Source organism: Hippocampus zosterae, chromosome 14, assembly GCF_025434085.1.
Source record: "Hippocampus zosterae strain Florida chromosome 14, ASM2543408v3, whole genome shotgun sequence".
NCBI classification, from domain to species: Eukaryota; Metazoa; Chordata; class Actinopteri; order Syngnathiformes; family Syngnathidae; genus Hippocampus; species Hippocampus zosterae.
The window spans coordinates 4,916,032-4,939,331 of NC_067464.1; the positions used below are offsets into that span (position 1 = coordinate 4,916,032).

At 45.6% G+C, this 23,300-nt stretch overlaps 3 protein-coding genes across 4 annotated transcripts; all 3 read right to left on the reverse strand.

Annotated features, from left to right (window-relative positions):
• Window positions 1-483: 483 nt before the first annotated feature.
• fut9a (fucosyltransferase 9a) lies at window positions 484-6,613 on the reverse strand. The gene is made up of 4 exons (XM_052085414.1): window positions 6,280-6,613; window positions 5,059-5,088; window positions 4,720-4,870; window positions 484-3,813 (listed from the first exon to the last, which is right to left on the reverse strand). Exon 4 carries the CDS (start codon window positions 3,802-3,804, stop codon window positions 2,725-2,727), a length of 1,080 nt encoding a protein of 359 aa, XP_051941374.1. The 5' UTR covers window positions 3,805-3,813; window positions 4,720-4,870; window positions 5,059-5,088; window positions 6,280-6,613; the 3' UTR covers window positions 484-2,724.
• Window positions 6,614-8,653: 2,040 nt separating this feature from the next.
• manea (mannosidase, endo-alpha) lies at window positions 8,654-13,129 on the reverse strand. 2 transcript variants are annotated; one of them, XM_052085401.1, is made up of 5 exons: window positions 12,899-13,129; window positions 11,558-12,098; window positions 10,788-10,897; window positions 9,663-9,739; window positions 8,654-9,523 (listed from the first exon to the last, which is right to left on the reverse strand). In XM_052085401.1, exons 2-5 carry the CDS (start codon window positions 12,054-12,056, stop codon window positions 8,890-8,892), a joined length of 1,320 nt encoding a protein of 439 aa, XP_051941361.1. In that variant the 5' UTR covers window positions 12,057-12,098; window positions 12,899-13,129; the 3' UTR covers window positions 8,654-8,889. The 2 variants fall into 2 exon arrangements, with proteins under 2 accessions (XP_051941361.1, XP_051941362.1); XM_052085402.1 differs by lacking the exon at window positions 12,899-13,129 and adding an exon at window positions 12,223-12,283.
• Window positions 13,130-13,598: 469 nt separating this feature from the next.
• On the reverse strand, window positions 13,599-23,276 carry LOC127614221 (serine/threonine-protein phosphatase PP1-beta catalytic subunit-like). The gene is made up of 8 exons (XM_052085423.1): window positions 23,150-23,276; window positions 20,214-20,345; window positions 18,033-18,263; window positions 17,823-17,927; window positions 16,918-16,989; window positions 15,648-15,799; window positions 15,418-15,552; window positions 13,599-15,299 (listed from the first exon to the last, which is right to left on the reverse strand). The coding sequence occupies exons 1-8, from the start codon at window positions 23,199-23,201 to the stop codon at window positions 15,195-15,197; spliced, it is 984 nt and encodes a 327-aa protein (XP_051941383.1). The 5' UTR covers window positions 23,202-23,276; the 3' UTR covers window positions 13,599-15,194.
• Between the last annotated feature and the right edge of the window lie 24 nt (window positions 23,277-23,300).

Sequence of the window (23,300 nt, forward strand, 5' to 3'; positions counted from 1 at the left end):
AGGTACCGGGTTCGATTCCAGCTCCGGCCTCCCTGTGTGGAGTTTGCATGTTCTCCCCGGGCCTGCGTGGGTTTTCTCCGGGTGCTCCGGTTTCCTCCCACATTCCAAAAACATGCGTAGCAGGCTGATTGAACACTCAAAATTGTCCCTAGGTGTGAGTGTGAGTGCGAATGGTTGTTCGTCTCTGTGTGCCCTGCGATTGGCTGGCAACCGATTCAGGGTGTCCCCCGCCTACTGCCCGAAGACAGCAGGGATAGGCTCCAGCACCCCCGCGACCCTAGTGAGGATCAAGCGGCTCGGAAGATGAATGAATGAATGAATGAACACACAGTGTGACAGTCAACTGGGCGTGGCAAGCAGTTGTGGGAGGAAAAAAAAAAACGTTGAGTTGTTCCTATTGGTGCGCTGAAAGATAGCAACGAAATGCCCAAACGGCTTCATGAAAAGTGTTTTGAGCATTGTCTTGTGACATGACAGCCATCACACGTTTCACTCTTTATTTTTTTTCTTTGACACTAGTTAACATCTAGAGTTCAAATACAACATTTGGCAAAATACAGTGATTTGGCAAAAATGAAAAAAAAAAAAACCTCGATTGACACATTTCAAATGGGCGACATAGCGAAACACATTGACACCCACACACACACGTTGATGCCACGTATGATTTGTGTGTGTATGTGTTCTTTTTGGGGCCTCGGAGATTCACGCCCCCTCAGCGAGAGCGTCACGTTCACACACACACACACACACACGGAGGCTGCACAAGTTTGGCAAAACAAGAGAGAGTCAAGCAGGCCAACGTGACAAGCACACTGCAGCGTAAAAGCTCGGTAAAAGGTTACCACGACATTTCCATCGACGTCAGAGTGTAACGCGAACACTTCCAAAATATACACAACATACCCCTTCTCATACCTTGTCACATGACGTTGGTTTTTTTTTTTCTTTTTACATAAATACATGTTTCACTATGGCGCTCCATAAGGAAAACAAAAAAACAATCCTGTAGTGGTGGCCACAAAGATCCAAATATAGACAATATCGATGGCGGTATTTTCAATGGGAGAAGATGGATATTGGATTTTTTTTTTTTAATCATACAGAAGGCCAGTTTTTCCATAAATTCAAGGTTTTCTTGAGGTGCTTTGGTAATTTACACATTGACTCAAAGTTGAATTTATTTTCAAATTTGTACTCGTCTTTTCAAAAGCCAGAAAAGAACTGCGCTGAAAGGGAGATTTTTTTTTAATTTTTTTGGGGGGGTATCAAAGTTCCTCTGCAAATGTTCTATCCGGGAAAAAAAATAAATATTTAAATAAATAAATACAGAAAATCCAGAAAAATAGTACAAATGAAGGGAGAAATTGTATTTACCGTTTTGTTGTTGTTTTTTTTCTGATCGGATTGAAAAAAAAAAAAAGGTTGCAGTATCACACACGCCATTTTCCAGTGTATGGCAGAAGTTAGAAACGATCTTGCATAAGAATCTGACTATGCACAAGAGTCTTTGGAGTCTTCAGTTTACGACCAAGTTCAGTTTTCAGTTCACAGCGCGCCGTAGTAAAGACAAAGTTAGAGTTACTGGTAATACAGTATGAAAAACACCTGTCAACCATTAAAAAAAAAAAGGTCTACAGTGTTAACCATTTATTGTTACGCACAACACTCTTCTTAATTTTAAAACATTCGATGTCAGGAATACAATAAAAAAAAATGGAGAACCTGTGAAATCTTAAAGGATCCAGTCTTAGCCATTTGTCAAACAAAAGAAAATGGAGCCGAAGTGTTGAAATGAGACTTCAGAACATAGAAAGTCTTCTATTGGTGTGAGAACAAAACAAAACTAAATGTAAGTAACGCTAAAGTCATTTGCTGTTGAAAGAGAACATCCTGATGTCGGGTATGGGAATTGGTATCTGCGCCGCGACACTTTAGTGACAAGAGTCGACATCTTTTTGTTTTCCATTTTCTTTGGCTCTTATTTTGGGCGACACATCCAAATTCCTAAAGTCTTCAAAAATCGGGGGATGCAACAACAGGAATGGACACTGACCGCGAATGTTAGCGGTTAGCCCAGAAGCTAGCATAAATGCTATTTATTGGCACTCTTTTATGGTCACTACGGATGTGTCGTGATCCTTCAAAAAAGCAAAGTCCAGCTTTTTCTTTTCCAGATAGCTAGCTTTGCCATTTTGGGGAGTTTAATGATCGTTTGTTAGGATTTTCCGTCAAAAAAAAAGTGTTGTTGAGTGCTCATTGGGTTGCTGCTAGCGCTCCTTAGGAAATCTATGTTACATAACAGATAATTACGAGCGTATTTTGATTTTTAGCTCAGTCACGTTTTGGACGTGGGTGTGAATGATCGTTTGTCTCTGCGTGCGCGTTACCTACTTGGCCGGCGACCAGTTCAGGGCGTCGTTTGTCCGCCTTTCACCTGAACCCAGCGAAACCCGCCGTGTTGAAATTGACCGTGGCCATTTTGGACTTTTGGTCTCTGAATCATCACGGGTCCAAAAAGCGTCAGGAACATTGTTGAATGCGTCGATGGGCATCGCTTTGCGGGGGGCAAGAGAAAAGTCAAAATTAAGGCTTTGCAAAAAAATAAAAATAAAAAAACTGGCTCCATTTCAAATGGAATTGGTCTGCGCATCATGACAAGAACACAAATGTGCAAGTTTTGGGACGAGGCAAATGAAGCCTTCCCCGGCGGCACAACTGGGCTCAGCCCCAGAACCACTTGTCCAGGTTCTTGACCGTTTTGTACTCCCTGTGCCTGCGCAGGTAGTCGCAGGCCAGACACGTGTGCTCAGCCCAGAAGAGCGGCATCTTCACCTTAAAGTGCCGCCGCCACTGAAAGTATCGGAGGTACATCTCCTCGTTCTTATCCAGGAACAGCAGGTAATCGGCCAACTCCTTGGGCGAGGCGAAATCGTCGACGTGGATGAAGGCGTCGCCCTGGACGAAATTCTCATAGTTCTGCCGCGACGGACCCAGCACCACAGGTACGGTGCCCACGGCCAGCGGGTTGTAGAACTTTTCCGTGATGTAGTCTTTGTGGATGGAGTTCTCAAACGCCAGGTAGAACTTGCAGCTGGCGATGGTGGGGAAGTAGTCCTGGTCCGTGATGTACTCGCCGAAGGCTTGGCCGTATGCGTGTACCTCGATGTGCTTGTACAGCTCGTTGTAGTACTTGACGCGTACGTGCTCCTGATTCCAGTTGCTCACGATCCAGCAGATCAGTTTGTTCTTGCTGGGCGGGACAAAGTCGCCCTCGCCCTCCGTCGCTAGCAAAGAGCCGTAAGGCACTTCGATGTCGGCGTCGCGCCGGTAGTTGAGCGTCAGGTTGAAGATGTTCTCCATGCCGGCCAGCTGGGAGGAGTGCGACGGCGACTCCAGGTTCCACCAGATCCACTTCTGGAAGGACGGACGTTGGAGCGGCGGCAGGTTGGACAAGTTGGAGGAGATGTCACGGTGATGGATGAGGACGCCGTCCGACTTGTTGTAGAGGTTCCGGTCGGCCGTGACGAAACAGCCGTCGATGTTGAACAGCGAGGGGCACGCGTTCAGGTCGTACGTCTGACCGAAGGGCCAGAACCAGATGAGCACGGTGGTCACGTTGCGCTCGCCCTTGGCGTAGAAGACGCCCTTGAGGCGCTCGCTGGATACGTTGGACTCGGCCGAACCCGACAGCCAGCTGGTGGACGGCTTAAAATACATCAAAAAGAGAGTCACGAAGCACCCCAGGATGAAGGTGCCCAAAAAAAGAGGTCGTAGGATCCTGTGAACGGATGCCGATGACATTACTCTTTCCTGAAAAAAGAAGAACAAAACAGAAGACGGGGGAAAATGTACGGTCTTCTCCAAACGGATGTCAATCGATACAGACGCCGGTGAATCGATACCGTCAAACCGATACCGACGTACTCGGATTATGACGAGCCCAACGTGCGACGTTTGAATTTTGCCTCCATGAAATCACCAATCACCATTTTTTTTTCCCACCATCCCTCAAAGCGAGACGGTAAGCTACATGCTACAAACTAGCCGACGTCACTTCCGAGTATTGAAACGTCTTTCCGGTTGGAAACTAATCACCTGTGGGTGATGATGGACATTCTCATACCCGTCAACTCATACGGTTTAGCCATAGTTCATACGGATTTTATGGCGAATCTTCGCACAAATCATACGGATTCTGAAAATGTCCGTTTTTTTTCCTCTAACCGGGTAGTTCCGTTTGCTTTTGCCCAGAATGGTGCTAGTCTACTCGAATGCTTTCATTTCCGGTAACTTTCCAGTAAATCACATGCTTCCTAGTTGCAAACGGCAGAGTATTCGCTGCATACTTCGGCCAGACATTGCATTACGGAGATCTACGATAAATATCACTGAAAATTTCGTGGGTTTTTTTTTTCTGCCGTTATTTTGACATATAAAATGCTTTGGTATGTTCTAATGATTTTTTTGCTCTTTATAAGGATTTTTGTGGGGTCGTTTATACAGGCTGGCGCTCCGAAAAATTGACAGGTATGCATTTTTGATCAGGAAATCTATTCCCCGCTAGAATTTATGTCGACCTATCTCTGCGACAGTTTAAAAAAAAAAGGCCAGCGGACCGGTGTTTTGGGAATTAATAGACGTAAATGTTTGAGGTCGCACACGGCGACTAATGAACTCCTCTGGCTTCTGAAAGTAAATGAAAATCCTGTTACCAACCTCGTGGATTTGACTTGCAGCTGGAATCCGAGCGAAGCAGATGTTCCTACACGGAGTCGTCCGCGACAGGTTGCTCCGTCTTGGCTATCGTGCGGGATAAATGCGACAATCCAATGGGCTCCGTTGCGTCTCGAACAGGTCCTCTTAATGCCTTTTTTTTATTTAAAGCCAGCACAACCAGGAAAAAAAAAAGCGCGGTTATTAACTCATTCAGTACCAGCCAATTCTGGACTGAGTCTGAAAAGACGTTTAAAAACGTCTTTGGGAGTGAATGAGTTACATGACGGGGAAATGTTATTAAAACAATATAAAAACACCAAGTGAGGAGGTGCAACACACCTGCGGGGGCTCATGTAGTCTTGAATTGACCTGTAATGTACAAAAAAAGCATCAGGCGTTACTCTTTAAGGCGATGGTGGAAACATGCTGCCATCTTAAGGCTGAAGGGGAGGTGCATGTTGGAAAATGGACGCAACCGTTCGCCGGTGGCTGCATTCTGACAAACAAAAAAAAAAAATAATAATAAATCCGTTATATATACTAGAGAAGATATGACAAAACCTTTAGTGAATTCACAACCATTCCCGAAGACAGATATGCCCGTCCCGCTTCAACGCATCTACACTTGCTTCTCCTCCATCCACAGATAGCAATCTTCCAATTCCATACTGGGAAATCCTACAAGATCTGGTATGTTTTTGTGTGTGTGTGTGTGTGTGTGTGTCAACGGGATTATACAGCTCTTAACCCACAGGCCTTGTTTGATTTGACTTCCCCGTGAGCCTGTTCCAGTGGGCGTGTTGCCCAACAGGATATTCAGGTTCGACTGGCGACCCTTTTTATACACCTGATTGGCGCCACCCCCAAAACATGATCGGTCACGATTACTTCGATGGGGTGTGGGGGGGGGGGGGGGGGGGGCAAACATGTTTTGAAAAGTTGTCGGCGTGGGGATGCGGCAATCCCGAGCCGAAAAATAATCGTCCACCTTGGGGCTGGGGCGTGATGGCCAGAACGAGCCCGGACATACACCTAACGTTTTAAATTCACGTATGTTCCCAAAATTCCCGATGACCACCCGCCTCTCCTTTCTCATCTGACAGCATTCCAATACCCGCCTTGCCCCCCCCCCCCCCCCCCCAGCCCCCACCCTCACTTTGGTGTCAATGGCTGTGATGATGTGTGATGTTGCGCTATAGCCGAATGCCTTTGTGATGAAATACATTTGGGCAATGCACGGTTTCTTGCACAAGTGCACATCACCACAACTACGAAACGCTGCTCTCTCCCGTCCACCGCACCGAAACCCGTCACGTCCGCACCGGCGCGAATACACGCAGCAGCCCCGATGCGGAGCTGAAGGTCATTCGCGGCCGACGCGATGCCGCCGCCACCCCAGCCGCGTTCGGCGCGATTCGGCTCCCTCTGGGCCAACGAAAACCCCCATCGCTCACATCCCAAACGGCGTTTTTGAACCGCAAATGACGCTTTTATTTTCTGCACGAATTGATACGGGGGTGTTGGTGGGCTTGAGGGCAAATAAAAGGAATTCTGACTCACCATCTCGAGATACCTTCCAGTCATTGCATTCGCATGACGACGATGCGGTTGGAATCATCCACCGTCGTGTGAGCGTCACCACATCCGGACCAGCCGCATCTATCCTTTATCTTCAGTGTGTGTGTGTGTGTGTGCGCGCAGGGGTTGCACCTTGTAAAAACGTGCAATACGCACTGGATGCTGCAGCAGGCAGCAGCAGTACATTTACATGTTAAAAAAAAGGAATTCGGTGCATGTGCGCCCGCCGTGTGTGAGTGTTGCCGAGTTGTGACGTGCAGGTCGCTAACCTGTTCCGTTTATCGCCACTGGGAGGCTCCACTGTGCGCCATGTTCGTGTGCGGCCGTGTAGTAATGTGCAGGCTCGCCACCTTGTTCTGTTTATCGCCACTGCGGTGCTCCGCAGTCCCCTGCGTTTTTTTTTCTCATTGTTTTAGGACATAGGTGTCCAAGTCAGGTCCTGGAGGGCCGCTGTCCTGGAAGTCTCCCTGTTGCAACACACCTGATTCAAATCAACAAATTCAATGTCAGGCTTCTGCGCAGCTGGCTGATGATGATCTGATCATTTGAATCAGGTGTGTTGCAACAGGGAGACTTTGAAAACATGAAGAACAGCGGCCCTCCAGGACCTGACTTTGTTTTAGGGGCACGCAGTGGGTACAAAATGTTAACACATCCCTGTTTGTCTGTTTTTTGTGTGTGTGATTAAAATGAGAGAGAATGAAATCATGTATATTTATGAGGATGCGCACCGTGTGACCGCGACTCTTGCGAGGAGAAAGCGGATCGGAAAACGAATGAATAAATTATTTTCGATTGATATTGAAATGACGATCAATAAACGGAATTATTCTGAGATTTTAGTTATTCACCTACCAAAACTCAAAATATAACTTGAAAGAAAAAAAATGTGAAATTAAAAAAATTTGTAAAATGAAAATGTATTAAAAGTCAGAAAAAAAACTACCGTATTAAAATTTCCTGCTGTGCACACCTTGGCCTCCGAGGGGCAGTGTTGTGCCGTGGATGTATGGAGATACATAATGTTAGAAGAGTAGTCATGCGTGAGTATTATTAATGTGCCTCATTTTTCACAGATTAGGACAAATATACACGTTTGGTTATTGCCATTTTACCTGTCTGTTTGTGTTACTACCACGTGTGTGTGCGAGTATTTATAATTTGAAGAACTCACAAGTAAATGCCGATTTTTTTTTTTTTTGCCAGCCAATAGGACTTCCCATTCACTGCTAGGATTAGCATTTTAGTTTCTAAAACAAAGAATTTAAAAACTGTGAGTAATTAGTTTTGTTGCATGTTTAGCTGTAATGGTAAATTGAAGCCACGCTCAACCACAACCTTATCAAGGACTTTAAAAAAAACTGCTGCTTACAAAATGCTCTCTAAAAAGTACAAAAATCAGACATATAAAAGCATAAACAGTTATGTCAAGGATCGACACAGCCACCGCTGCAATTTCAGTTGCTTTATTGAACAAAATGGTAACAAAAGAAACCATCCATTGAAGGCGGAATTTCCAGACTATTTTACCAACAATCAAATACCTCGGCGGATTTCCAGGGTGCTCGTTCATGGGCCCAGGAATGACCACACGCATATGTCCATCGAGTCAATAACATAACAAATATTTAATCCCTAACAAATCGTCTAATATAGGATAGATCAAGCCATTTTTTTTTAACAGAACTCTGGGTCATCAACTTCTCCTAACCGCGAGGGTAGCGAGGCAGAGTGCCTTTCCCTTAAACCATCTTTAATACAATTTCAGGGACGGCTAACCTGAGCTAACAGTAGCCGACTTCACTCTCATACACCGCCTCCCATGTCATTCAACAGGCCAGGCCTCGATGTGAAGATGAAGTTACACACATTCAAACTCACAGATGCTACAGTGTAGAAGTCAAGTCAAGTCAACAGTATTTCTAGAGCACTTTCGAACAGCCATCGCTGCATATAAAGTGCTGTACATGGAGCGATTTAACATACACAATAAACAGTAAGACAAATCGGTAATAAAGGCGGTGGAAAGCACCAAGCAGTAAAATCAAGAACAAATCTAGGTCATTCCAGAGAGAGGAAGGAGTGGATGGTCGGCTCACATGCATATTTTGTATCGCTGGTGTGCGTGACGCTTGAATTTTCATCGACTGCCGGGCGTCTGGAAGGTCATCCCAACGAAAAACGAGGGACTGCTGTACAGCTGCAGGCGAATACATAGTTTAGAAAAAAAAATACTAAGAATAATCTGTATATTATTTGCCTGTGTATTACGACGTCACATCAATGAGTGCAAGTGTGTCATTTAAGCTACATTACTAAAGAGGCTCATGAAGGTCGTTTGTGTTGGAAAACGTAACTAGTCAATACAGTGTGTTCACAATTGTGTACAATCTTGATGCGTGGTGTTGTTGCTTTATGATTGTTCCGTTTCAAGAGCTATGGCTTCACCTTGTGGCATTTAGACCCAATTAGATACCACTTTTACGGCTTGAACCCTGTCTCCAACCCCCACTCCCCCCCACACACAAAAATCGCAGTCAATGGAAAGATGTTCTTCATTTGCATACTGCCATCAGTGAAATTCCAGACAGATCACTCACGCCGTCTCCCGCGCTCACCGCCAAATATGGCGGCCCACTTCCGCGTAATCTCCAAGTAGATGGTGGGCTTGTTGGGCAAATAGTCCAGATAGAGAGTCGGGCTGCTTTTGGGCACGGCCGTCTCGATCTGCGTGCCCTCGTGCCACTCGTTGAAGGATGTGATGGAAAGAAAGTCGGGCTTGGCTTCCAGCGCGGCGCTCAGCGAGGTCTCGTAATACTTGCCGTTGATGCGGTTCCTGGTGTTCTGGAAGTTCCACGGGCGCACGCCGGTGTCCACGTAGCCCGGCCCCACGCTCGGGACGAAGAGGAGGCCGTTGTCATTGCAGAAGGCGCGCACGGCCTCCCAGTTGCGTTGCGTGGAGCCGAAGGTGAAGCCGTTGGTGGCGAAGTAGGTGTAGACGCCGTCGAAGCCGGCGCTCAGCACCTCGCGCTGCTGGCTCTTCTCAACCAGCAGGGCCAGGAAGATGGCGTCGTGCGGGGTGTCGCGGATGCTGCCGCTCTCCGTGTGACGCAGCAGGCGGGCCCACTGCTCCGTGTTCAGCAGGTACGAGTCGTACACGTAAAACAGGGGGAGGAGCTTCCCCGTGTCCGTGCGGTACCGGAAGAAGGCCGGGTGATCGCCGTACCTTCGGAGAGGAGGTGAGCAAAAGGACGTTGTTGGAACTTAGCGAAAGTGAGCATCAATCTTTTTTCAAAAATATATAATCGAACAAAATATCGACTAACACGAAAGTATAACTCCAAACATGACCATTTCGGACTTACTTGTCAATGATGTATTTGATGTTGGCGTACATGTTGACTTCATCTCTCCCTTTGTATGGCTCGATGTGGAAAGCCACCTGTCGACAAATCCGGGACCTTAGATCATCGATGTCCAAAGTCCGGCCCGGGGGCCAAATCCGGCCCGCGGTCGAATTTCATCCGGCCCTCGGCCCCTGTCATAAAATCAGTGCCGTCTGGCCCGCAGGTTGGGCGCAATGGAACACGTGTTGCATTGACTGAGGTCTCGTAGACTGGTGAGTGATGTTTCATAGAGTACTGCTTCCCTCTAGTGGCTAAATGAGTAATAGCATTCACTAAATGAGTAATAGCATTTAGACACTAGAGGGCATCACTCACGAGTTAACAAGACATCACTCCGACTGATATAATAATAATAATAATACATTTATAAGCGCCTTTCCAGACACCCAAGGACACTTTACAATGTCATATTTCAAATGATCCTTGCAGTTGTGGATATGTGTATTGCTTGTTCATTTCCCTGTTGTTCGAGTCAAAGGTTTTGTGACTATTGAAAAGTCATGGTGATACATTTTATGTTTCAAATCAATCAATTTGCACTCAGGAGACTTCTGTTTAAGAAAAAGTCAAGTGAATAAGCAGTTGCATGTGACATACCTGTTTCAAATGAACCAAAAGAAATTCTTATTCATTCATTCATTCATTCATTTCATTCATCTTCCGAGCCGGTTGATCCTCACTAGGGTCGCGGGGGGTGCTGGAGCCTATCCCAGCTGTCTTCGGGCAGTAGGCGGGGACACCCTGAATTGGTTGCCAGCCAATCGCAAAGAAATTCTTAAGATTGTTGAAATTAAAATAAAAATGGAAATGTGAAACAGACTGGCTTACTAAAATTTGTTGAACAATATTGTTGTTCAATGTAAAGAATGTCAGCCAAAGTTGGCCCCCCGACATTTTACCACATAAAATCTGGCCCCCTTGGCAAAAAGTTTGGACACCCCTGCCTTAGATTGAAATCATATCGTATATGAACCTCCCAACTATGAGAATTGCTGGAATGACGCAACCCATAACTCAACACAACAAACAAAACGCGAGCTAGCAAAACAACAAGCAAACAAGCCATCGCCGCCATTTTGACACCTTAATCGAGTAGCGCTGGGCCACATCCAGCAGCAGAGGCACGATGTCGTCAATGGGCTCGCCGTTGTCATCCTTGGTGTCAGCCGGGTACCAGGAAACGGCGATGACACCTGTCGAAGAAATAGTTCCGAAAAATGAAAGTCTTATCTGGTCATTTTGATGACATGCTAATTACATTAGCACCTGCTTGGTCAAATTGACTTGTGGAAGTTATTTACAATCATGTGTGCAAGGGAACCCCAACCTATTTGGGGTTCAACAGTCGGGAAAATTATTTACAGGGCGCTGGCTCTCCATTTATGATACAAGACGATAAGTATCAGTGATTATTTCATATTTGGCATCTTCATACTGTATTATTTAAGCCTCTAAGAAAACATTTGTTCAGTGTAATTACTTTTTTGCCCCTATAAAATGTAACTTTAATATTTGACATTTTCTGGTCTTTATATCTTGTTTAAGCCATTCCAGTTTTGAAGGATTTAAACTGATGTAAAAAAAAAAAAAAAAGATCAATGGTGATTGATCAATTTGAGTGGTGTGAACTCAAAATACTAAAAAGCAAGAATGTGTTGATTTCATCAGATATATCTATGAAATTCAATCACAGGTTCCACTAGGGCGACTCGGTGGATGGAAGGTTCCATTAGATTGGGAATATTTTGTTTTTGGTAAATTACCTTTTGGGGGTTGTCTGGACATACAACCACAAAAGTTTCTGTCATGGGAAGTTGATCTTTATCTTACTTGTCACTCTCTCTTTATCTTACCAATGGCCGCCATACGCAGCTGCTGCATGTGCGCTTCCATGACAGCCGGGTCCCTGGAGCTGTAAGGCCCCAGTGCCGGATAGAAGTTGGCCCCAATGTCTTCGGGCGGGCTGTGCCTGTCTTGCGGATACCTCTGAGCCACCTTGGGGTCCCAGTGGGGCAGCCGCGGGTGGTCCCAGTGGATGTACTTGCCGTCAAAGCTGGGGTTGCCATACCAGATGTAGTAGAAGGCGTGGAGGTAGTAGTTTGGTGGAGGGAACTTGCTCAGCATGGCCATCAATTTTTCGTCCGGTTCCATCCGGGCAGCTTTGCTCATCCTGGGCGGCTCACGTTGGACCTCGGTGTTCTTTGCGTCGTGTTTCCTGTACGGGGAGCTTTCCTTCCCGTCGGTGAATGCCGTGTCTTCCGGGGCGAGCGACTTAAGCGCTAAGGTCACAATGAGCACCAGCAGGGCAAGAGCCAACAATGCCACACATGACTTACGTCGGAACCGGGGCATTCTTCACTAAAAGTGCTACAGTTCATTGTGGGAATGGCAGAGCTGGGAGAAGAAGAGATAACAAATATGAAACAAACCAAAAAAAATGGCAATAATGAATGTGTACACCTTGAAATTTTTTTGAATCACCAATCATTACCCTGATGCGTTGTCTGACTTTACTAACCTTTGAGCTTCTTTTTGGACAGTTTTAGCTATGTATGGCGCGAGACTGTATTTTTTTTTCAAAGGTTTGAAAATCAATTTGTCTCATTAATTCTCACTGTTGGGAAACATTGTATGTCCACACTCGGTCAATTTAATATTTTTTTCTTCATAAATTGATGCTGCTCGTCTGTCACTATCTGTGCTGATTCTTAGTGTACGACAGTATACTGTCAAAGATTTGAACTCCAATGCCTCAAACGATGACAGTCGCCGACACTCTTCAGTCGATTTATTTCCTCGAGCAGTCAGGAGGTTGCACATTCGTTCAAGAGTTGCTATTGGTCAACTCATGCCCAGTTCACTCCGTAGACTGATAATCGAAGGAGGAAGCGAATTAAGTGTTATAATAATAATGTTTCAAAAACTCGCTGGTGCTGGCAATCTGCTGCTGCAAAAAAAAAGGGAAACGATATAATTCTCGATCGTTGAGAGTGTTGCGATTACAGTAAACCACAAACATTCTATTAAAATACACGAGCACCGCTTCTCTCTTTGAAAGCCATTCGACACTAGCGGAAAGTACATTTGTAACTGAACTGTTACTTTCCCACCCGAAACACCCACCGAACAGGTCCCCTAGTTATTCTAACGACAAGCTAATAGCTAATTGTGACGGAGCAGGCTTCAACTCTTACCTACATTGAACTTGAGTCACCGCAGCCGTGAAGGCACAAGAAGACGACGGTTACGCCACAGCATGTTCCGTATCTCGCCTCTTTCCTCCTGGCGTAACTCTTGACGAGATAAACTTTTGAAATAGTCCATTACCAATTACATTTCTTAGCTCATAAAGGTCTTTTATTTTTATTTGTTGCAATAACACCCGGACATACACTTCACCTCGGATTGGCATCCCAGATATAATAAAAACAGGGATGTGGATGAGGAGTGTCAAGTGAAGCATCCATTTTGCATGTATATCAGCGTAGATGAAGCTACTTTTCGTAGAAGTCTAAACACTGCCCCTTTCGTCCAGGGGTTGAATGACACCTGTAGCACGGAATTTCTTAAAAATTGTCAATTTTAGTCTGATCATCTAACTCACAAGAATTAAAAAAATGTGTATATTTTCATATTGTTATAGAGCATGATAAACATTCACAGGACGAAGGAAAAAACAAACAAACAAGTGAAGCCTTCTTATCTTGAAACCTAATCAAACATTGCCTGCCGTTGCACAATGATTAGGGTGAACGTTGCAGCGCAAAACTGTTGTAGTTGATCATTCCATCATTTTAAAAAAGCACTCTGCGACTGGCCCTCTGAGAACGTTTTGCATTTATTCTATTATAACATCAAAACATTTTAAAAAAAGGAGAATCCACAAATACCGACTGAGTTTCCATCAATTTATTGACTTTCAAACTCGTACAAATAGCAAACCTGGGTTAACACCTCACTCATTTCATGTGTCATCATCGTCATTCAGAAATAAATTAAAATGTCAAGTGTGCGAATAGAGGAAAAACAAACAAACAGAAACAACCAGATAGAAGAATGCCACAAAGAGCCGAGAGATATACTGTACTGAAGTACACCGCATCTAAACACCAGGTGGCGCCACAATCACAATAGCAATGCCAAGTCAGATGCCAGCCTATGCCCACTCCCACTCTGCCAGTCATCATACGCCAAAACGATGGTGGGAGGAGGAGGAGGAGCGGGACCGATGGACAATTCTTGGCTTCGAAGCTTCCAATCATCACGCAAGACTCATTTGTATTCTTTTGAAACACCAACAGGAAATCCACAAGCTGGTTTAAAGCACTTCTAGAAAAAGCATGGACATGCCACACACGACGCACATCTCTATTCAAAATAATCAAGTAAAAATACTGACCATCAGTGAAAAATTCTACGAATTTGTTGTCATGTTACAATATAGAAAAAAAAAGAGGTTGAGTGTATCTGATATGACAAACAAAAATACACTCAGTGGAACCGCCAAAGTTGAACGCTGGTATTGACCAATTTGTGAACTATGAACTTTAATTTGGATCTCTTGTGACCGACTACAGATTGCTCATGGTACAGATATTTGTCTTATCTTTGAAGGTTTTGAATGTGTCTTTGGCGGTGTCTGTGGAACTTAAAAAAAAAAAAAAATGGAGGCACAGTGGAACGTATGTCTGGAGGGCAAGAAGTTCAATCCTTTCACAAATGCCGGTCCCTTCACATTCTTTCCAACTCACCGGAAATAGATGTACTGAAATACACGCTGATACGCTTCTGTGGGAATAAAACTCGGCAAAATGACACCAATTCGTTTTTTTATGTCTTTCAAGGAAAATAAAAAAATAAGCATTTTATCCCCCCATCCCCTTTTCCCACAATAGTGTATTAACACGATCAAAATATTAACAAACAGGCAAACGATAGAAATGTAAATAAACTGTTTGCTCACAGCTAATTTAGGTACGCGTGCATGTTAAGGAAAAAGCTGTCAATGGACGAGGGGGGTGGGTCAGTGGAAAGAATTGCGTTTAGTACAGTGGAACCTAAAAAGGAGTACATGTAAGAGACTTTAGTTCTTTGAGCCTCTCCCATTAGATTTAATAAAAAAAATATTGTCATGATACTAGGCAAGAAATTAAACTTACGCTCACCGTCACGCAGGGCAAGCGTCCGTCTGCTCAGCAAAAAAATGAGCGCCAAGTCAACAAATATAATTTACATTACACAGCATTAAAAATATAATCAGGCTAACGTAAATACACCTCACGACACTTGGGTAATATCGTCAGAGTTGGATTCATGATACATTTTAGACGATATACGACGGGAACAATAGCCGAAAAAAAAAATGTAACTTCAACTTTGGAGGTTCCACTGTATTTGTGTTACGCGGCATTACCGTGTGTGTGCACATGCGCATATGTGTGTGTGGGGGGGGGGGGGGGTGTTCTCGGGGTTCACAAGGCCATTACATGTTCACCTCTTCTTGGGGGCCTGAGTGGTGCGGGAAGGAGTGACAGGCCGACCGGAATTGACCCCCCCATACTGATATTTGGCCTTCTTCTCTGAGGGCTTTAAGATCTTTAAGCAAGAGAAATGAACAATCAAACATTAACATGACACTTCAGTGTGTGTGTGTGTGTGTGTGTGTGTGTGTGTGTGTGTGTGTGTGTGTGTGTGTGTGTGTGTGCGCGTGTACCTGGAAGGAGCACATGAGCGATTCGTCCACGCTCATCATGCCGCCGGCGTTGTCGAACTCCCCGCAGTAGTTGGGCGCCGAAAACAGTGTGACCAGTTGGCGCTTGGCAAAGAACTCGTATCCGTCCTCCACAACCTGCCGGAGGAGACGTAGCATGGTCATTCTCAACGCCTACGACGGCGACGGATATAGAGACCGCCCACGCCGCACCGGGGGCCAGTGCCGCTCACCTGGTGGGCCCTGCAGATGAGATCCAAGTCGTGGCGGTTGAGGAACTTGCTGACTACGTCGGCGCCGAAGGTGAACGAGACGCCGCGGTCGTTCTCGCCCCAGCCTTGCACGTCCTTGTCCGGGTCGGACCAAAGCAGGTCGCAGAGGAGGCCTGGAGACCAGGAAAAAACACAAATGCAAAGCTGTTTTAAGCTTAATTTTTTATGGGAAATGTATATTGGAGGTTTATTGGCCTTTTTTTATGTATATTTAGGGTTTTCCCCAAAAAGTTTTTTTTAAATTAATAATAAAATACAACCCGGGCGTTTCGGTAGTCCAGTGGTTAGCACGTGGGCTTCACAGTGCAGAGGTACCGGGTTCGATTCCAGCTCCGGCCTCCCTGTGTGGAGTTTGCATGTTCTCCCCGGGCCTGCGTGGGTTTTCTCCGGGTGCTCCGGTTTCCTCCCACATTCCAAAGATATGCATGGCAGGCTGATTGAACACTCTAAATTGTCCCTAGGTGTGAGTGTGAGTGCGAATGGTTGTTCGTCTCTGTGTGCCCTGCGATTGGCTGGCAACCGATTCAGGGTGTCCCCCGCCTACTGCCCGGAGACAGCTGGGATAGGCTCCAGCACCCCTCGCGACCCTAGTGAGGATCAAGCGGTTCGGAAGATGGATGAAAAGGATGAATGAAAATACAACCCTGTCCATTTTAATGGCCATCAATTATATGCCAATTTTTGTTTTTGTTGTAATATCACCACTCACCACTAGGTGACACTAGGGTCTTTTGTTCAACTTGCACCGGTCTTTGACTGCCCTACACTACAATGTGAGTAGGCCTAATATTTTTCGGGGCAGATTTGGAATGATAAGCAAATGCCCTGAATCATGAATTCAATCGAATGGCCGCGCTTATAATTTGCAAGGACCTTTGACTGTACAGTGTGATTCTATTTTTTACTTTGCAATGAATAATATCGGAGCTTTTGCATCAACAGCGGAGCATTTAAATACATATTTAAATATATGAGATCAACCTGAACCACAATCAGAAGAATTGGATTCAATCATAATCGAAAGAATTGAAATCGACTGGCATTGTGAAGCTCTTCACAATGCCCTAACTACCACGAAATAGATGCTTTTCAATTAAAGTCTGATTTTTCTGTTTAAAAAAAAATCTAATCATTAAAAAAATAAAATGGCTTCAAAAAAGGTTGCCTGTAATTTGGTCGCCCTGAAATTGGATTGCAACTCATGGAAGGGGCACAAACAAACACACTTAACCTGTATCAGGCACATCTGTTGGCCTCATAATCCTGCGGATCTGCTCCATTGACTGCAAATCTGGTGAAAGTCCTAGAAAATAAACAAACAAACAAAACGAAATCACCATTACAAATAATTTGCTACCATGGGCCTTTTTTGTATTGTCGCCACGCGCGGGGAAAAAGAGCGGCAATAACCGGCGAAAAATTAAGGCAGAAGATGAACAATAAAATGACCTCGATATATCTTACAGAACACGAGAGCTTGGACTCTCCCGAAAAATCCCGATCCGTTTTGGTGTTGACGTCGGTGAACGACTTCTCAATCAATTCGTATCTTGCGCACTTTTCCGAAGGGGGGGCGGAGGGGAATCGCAAACTGAGTGGACTACTATAGCACGAGCAATCTACTGCGCATCATACGGTGAGCGTTTTTTTTTAACTCCGAAAATGTCAAAAGTGCTTTATTATTTTAACTTAAAGAAAAAAGTTGAGCAGTTTTCCTTGATTTTATTCATTCATTCATTCATCTTCCGAGCCGCTTAATCCTCACTAGGGTCGCGGGGCGTGCTGGAGCCTATCCCAGCCGTCTTCGGGCAGTAGGCGGGGGACACCCTGAATCGGTTGCCAGCCAATCACAGGGCACACGGAGACGAACAACCATCCACGCCCACACTCACACCTAGGGACAATTTAGAGTGTTCAATCAGCCTGCTACGCATGTTTTTGGAATGTGGGAGGAAACCGGAGCACCCGGAGAAAACCCACGCAGGCCCGGGGAGAACATACAAACTCCGCACAGGGAGGCCGGAGCTGGAATCGAACCCGGTACCTCTGCACTGTGAAGCCGACGTGCTAACCACCGGGCCTCCTTGATTTTAGTTGTACCGTTTTATCGGTGCACTCGCGCGACAATGAACTGACCTCCGTGGCAACAGAAGATCTTCTCGTCGATGATGGCGGCGATGGGCAGGCAGTTGAAGCAGTCGGTGAAAGTCTTCCACAGCTTAATGTTGAACCTGCGCTTACCTGGGGGTGCGCATACACAAGTGTTATTTTTAGGTGGAACGAGACTCAGATGCATACGTGAGGTGTGGGGGGGGGGGGGGGGGGGGCATTTGGCTTTGTACGCACACTCGTCGTAGAAGCCGTAGATACGGTTGATGGAGGCGCACTCGTGGTTGCCCCTGAGCAGGAAGAAGTTCTCCGGGTACTTGATCTTGTAGGCCAGCAGCAGGCAGATGGTCTCCAGCGACTGCTTGCCGCGGTCCACGTAGTCGCCGAGGAACAGGTAGTTGGCCTCGGGCGGGAAGCCGCCGTATTCGAAAAGACGCAGCAGATCCGTGTACTGCCCGTGGATGTCACCTGATGACGACACGTTTTGACCTGCTCATCTTTTTTTCCTTTTTTTTATGGGCACATTTTGACACAAAAAGGGGATCCGGCGCCCATCGTTTTTCCAATGACAGTCCTTTACAATAACAGGATTTTTTTTTTTTGGGTACCCATTTGTTCTCCATTTCGCGTGGAAAACGGATACTGAACGTTTTTAATCTGCGGTCCCTAACCCCCGTGGGTCACCTCTATCTCAAAAACTGTGCTTTGGTTTTTCTTTGTCCTTATTCCGATGCCACCACGCAAGTGCTCCGGTGATGGCAAAAAACCAGATGGAAGGCCAGAGAACCGGAACTGGGTCTCGACAGGAGTACCTTTCATCCAACAACAAACAAGCCAATGCCCGATTTCCTTTTATATCGCAAGTAAGAGCAGCTCTAATTCCGACTCAGAGCTCCATGCTTTCGGGTCAGCACGGTAATAACAGGCTGAGTTGCGGTCGAAAATGTGTGCCAGGGCCTTTCCGGCAAACCATCGGAGGCATTGCCACCAATCCACCAGAAAATAGCAACCAAAAAAAAACAACTAATAACAGGGACTAGACTGAGAAGGAGAACTAGACTTCACCTAGTATGTGGCGCCCGACAATATAGCCGTGACGAAATTGAAAACCACCTCTGGCATGGAAATGAGACATTGACTGCAATGCAGCGTCTTATTTTGCCTTCTATGTATTGAACATAAAAACACACTGAGGGCAAATGAATGATCGGAGAAGTGCTAAAGAATGGTTTGGCGTTCTTGGAGATTTGTTTCGCTGCCCAAATTGTGCAAATGAATGATTGGAGAAGAACGTTTTTGGGGATCTTGTGTGATTTTTGTTTTGCCGGCACACTGTAATAAGATGGCCGAGGAGCAGCTGTGGCTCAAGAGGGAAACAACGCGTGAAAATCATCACGAGAAATCTGATCCGGATTTTTTTCCCATCCCTTTTACAGCCATGTTGTTAGTGGAAACAAAATAATTTTGGACATTTAAAAAAAAAAGCCAACAACTTAAGAACAAATGATAAATTTAACAAAGCACAAAAGGGCTGCCAAGGCTTCGCACGGACTCAAATCCTTGTTTCTACCTGGCAACTGATAAGACGTCCACCAAAGTACATGGACGAAAACTCAAGAGCTGAGTGAAGAATGCACGGGGTGCCCGAGTGCCTCCGTTCAGCGTATGGAGCGACGAGAAGACATTGTAAGTCAGAGAGCCACTCAGCCGGGCGTTCTGTGATGCGGTCTGGTTACATAAGACAACTCAGAGCCGCAGCACAAGAAATAGACTGTGTGTGTGTGTGTGTGTGTGTGTGTGTGTGTGTGTGTGTGTGTGTACAGAGTGGGAGTTCCCCAGTGGCGCAGCCCACAATTTTCACAAAGCTTCTTTCTGCATGAGCAGCACGCTAACCTCGCCTTTAAATCGAGTTCTCATCTCTCGCAATTTGTGGGAAGATAACACACCAAGCTTGCCCCGCGATTGCCAAAGTGCGGTATGGGGACCACATGTGGAAAGCAAGCTTCCTCTCGTGGCTCAGAATCAGCAAATTAAAATTTGAAATTAATACATTTCAAACAGACGGCGGCCACTTTTTTTTTTCCACCTTTGCATTCAATTCACCCGTGACGTGCGGTAAAGTGCGGTCTTTGCCTCATGTATGAGCAAGTAGACTCTGTACAGACAAAAGCAATGATGAAACGAGTGAAAACACACACTAGTCTAAAGAAATAAAACACTGCTCATTTACTTTACCAGAGGAGGGGGGGGGGAAGGGGGGAAGAGGATGACAGCTCTTAATGGTCGCAACATGCATCTCAAAGCAAGGCATTCTGGGAGTATTTTTATTTTTTATTATAATTTTTTTTTTACCACGGCCATCTTGGAAGTTTACACGCACGCAGACAAAATGGAATAAGCGAGAGGCGGAAGACTGACCGCATATCTTGAGGGGAGCTTCGAGCTCCAGCAGGATGGGCTGGCTGAGGAAGATCTCGCGGGATTTGATGCACAGGCCCCGCACCTCCGCCTCAGTCATCTGCACGATCTTGCCCGGGCGGCATCCCCTCACTAGAAGCACACAGGGAGTCATGTGACCGCCATTGTTTCAAGACACCATTAATCGGCAAGAATTAAATGCAACCTTTAATTCAAGCGTTAATTTAGTGGGCGGGGAAAAAAAATCTGCTTATCCTCACGAAAGTCGCGGGGCATGCTGAAGCTTATGCCAGTTGTCTTCGGGCAGTAGGCGGGGGATACCCTGAATCGGTTGCCAGACAATCACATCGCACGCAGAGACGAACAACCATCCACGCTCACACTCACAGCTAGGGACAATTTAGAGTGTTACATTAACCTGCCGCGCAAGTTTTGGGAATGTGGGAGGAAACCGGAATACCCGGAGAAAACCCTCCCAGGCGCGGGGAGAACATGAAAACTCCACACAGGAAGGCCGGAGCCGGAATCGAACCCTGCAACTATGCACCGGGCCTCCCACATCAAATCATGTGAGGCCCAATTATTACCACTCCTGAAGTTTATGTTTTGGACAAAAATATACATTTAGATATATAAATATACATACATATATGAGAGAGAGAGAGTGTCAAAAAAGCATTTTTGGATTATTTTTAAGAAGCTAATATCAGCCAATTATATGAACTAATGATGACGCAAGAGCTAAATTAATTCATTCATTCATTCATTCATTCATCTTCCGTACCGCTTGATCCTCACTAGGGTCGCGGGGGGTGCTGGAGCCCATCCCAGCCGTCTCCGGGCAGTAGGCGGGGGACACCCTGAATCGGTTGCCAGCCAATCGCAGGGCACACATAGACGAACAACCATCCACGCTCACACTCACACCTAGGGACAATTTAGAGTGTTCAATCAGCCTGCCATGCATATTTTTGGAATGTGGGAGGAAACCGGAGCACCCGGAGAAAACCCACGCAGGCCCGGGGAGAACATGCAAACTCCACACAGGGAGGCCGGAGCTGGAATCGAACCCGGTACCTCTGCACTGTGAAGCCGACGTGCTAACCACTGGACTACCGGGCCGCCCCGCTAAATTAATTAATCATATTAATTCAAATAATGACTGCATTTTGACTGAATTTGAACCCGTTCACAGGTGAGCAACAGCCGCATTCAAGCAACCACCGTCACCGTCAAAATAGAACTCGCTTTCCAGACAACCAACCAAACACTTAAAGGGCATCAAAAACATGAGTGTTTTTGTCCTCGGTGTTCATTCATCACAGCGGTGACACATGAGAAATAAATCACATGAAAGTGCGCCAAGGACATTTTAAACGATGCCAAAGGAGCTCGGGCCACTCCCGGCAAAAAAAATAGCACACTTGGGGACAGCAAGGCTTTTAATTAAGAACATGAAAAGATGATACTGATCATATCTTTTTTTCCCCACCCCCTGTTCCTTGCAATCTGGTCCTCCCACCATAAAAATGTAAATGTAAATTAGTACGGCAGCAGTTAGCCAAAACGTCCACTTTTTCCACCTACCACAATTTACACGATTAAATAAAAAAAGGCAGATTATCTTTGTCTTATGTTGTAATCTTTTAATGTGGATATAAAATCTAGCAAATTTTCCAGATTCTAAAAGTGTTAACACCAACCAATTAAATCGGTCGGGCTGATAGAATGACGACAAAGTCAACTGGGAACGCCTCTATTAATTTGTGTGCGGTAGTTATTTTGCCGTGAATGGCTCTGGCTGCTAAATCGCCGGAGGGAGTAACTCTTGGTATGTCGTGAATCGACCATTTTAGCGTAATTAGGCTAGGTTGGCTATGACTCGGTTATTTTAGCACAATTTTTAGGCTTCCGGATATCGGTTACTTTTGCCGTTAGTCGTGTACTGTGCGTGGTTTCTGTCTCACTTCACCCCTTCTTTTCCAAGTTTTCAATGTATTCTGTCATTGAAAATGGGATGCTATCAACATTACCAGCCATCAGAGCAGAATTATCAATGACATTCACCTGTTTCTGGTCTGCTTTGAAGGTCCGCATATGTTTACGCCAGGAGGACACTCCATCACAGCTTCATTCAGGGTCAAATGTGTCATCGATTAGCGCTCTTATGACCAAGTTCTCGTCGATTTATGACAGAATAATACTCGATGAGTGAGTTCTAGGCTGGCCAAAATACAATGTAATTTGTGACATTCACTACCATCGTCTTGTGTGCATAAATGAAATTCCCACTTGCAACTCATGCCCCCCAGAAATAGTTGTGCGACAACCTACCGCAGTAAATAAATAAACCTCGGTTCTGATGAACACTTAGGCCTACTACACTACTGCATTTTAATGTTAGCCAAGATGCTGGTACTTGGAGAGCTAAGTTTTAATTCTTTTTTTTTTTTTTTAAGAAAAGCTGAGTTTAAAAAGTTTGCGAACTAAAGGTTGATGAAGCTTTGGACGTTCGTAATAGAAAGTCGGTTCCAGGAATTAAATTAAGACGAGCTAAGCCAAGTTCGCGAGTTTTGGGACATTTCCACATACATAGAGCTGCCACTCCTATTCGATCCAACGTAATATTCAACCTGCGTCATTTTTGGGTAATATTAATAATGCTATACATAAGCGAGAAAGTGGGCTTGAACGTTGTAAAGTACGCGACGAAGGGTAGCGCTCCTAAACGTAGGCGTTCACCGCCCGACTGTTTATAAACACTGAGGGGCTCGAGATAGCGCAAGGCTAACGAGCTAGCCAGTTAGCACCGCTGCTATTTTGGCGACGTAAAAACGAGGCGGCTACTCCGGAGGATTAGGGAACAAGCCCGCGGGGAACATGACCCAAACCGGGGCGGTGAAATCACGATCGCTCGGTGGGTTTTTTCTACTCACCTTCTAGAAGGCGAGAGATTAGGCTGTCCACGTTCAATTCACCCTCCGCCATCTTCACACTCTGCTGGGAGTCGTACTGGGCTTGAGAGCAAGAAGCAGTGCGTTGGGTGTCCACTCGGGGGCACTAGTGTCGCCATGTGAGGCAGTTAAC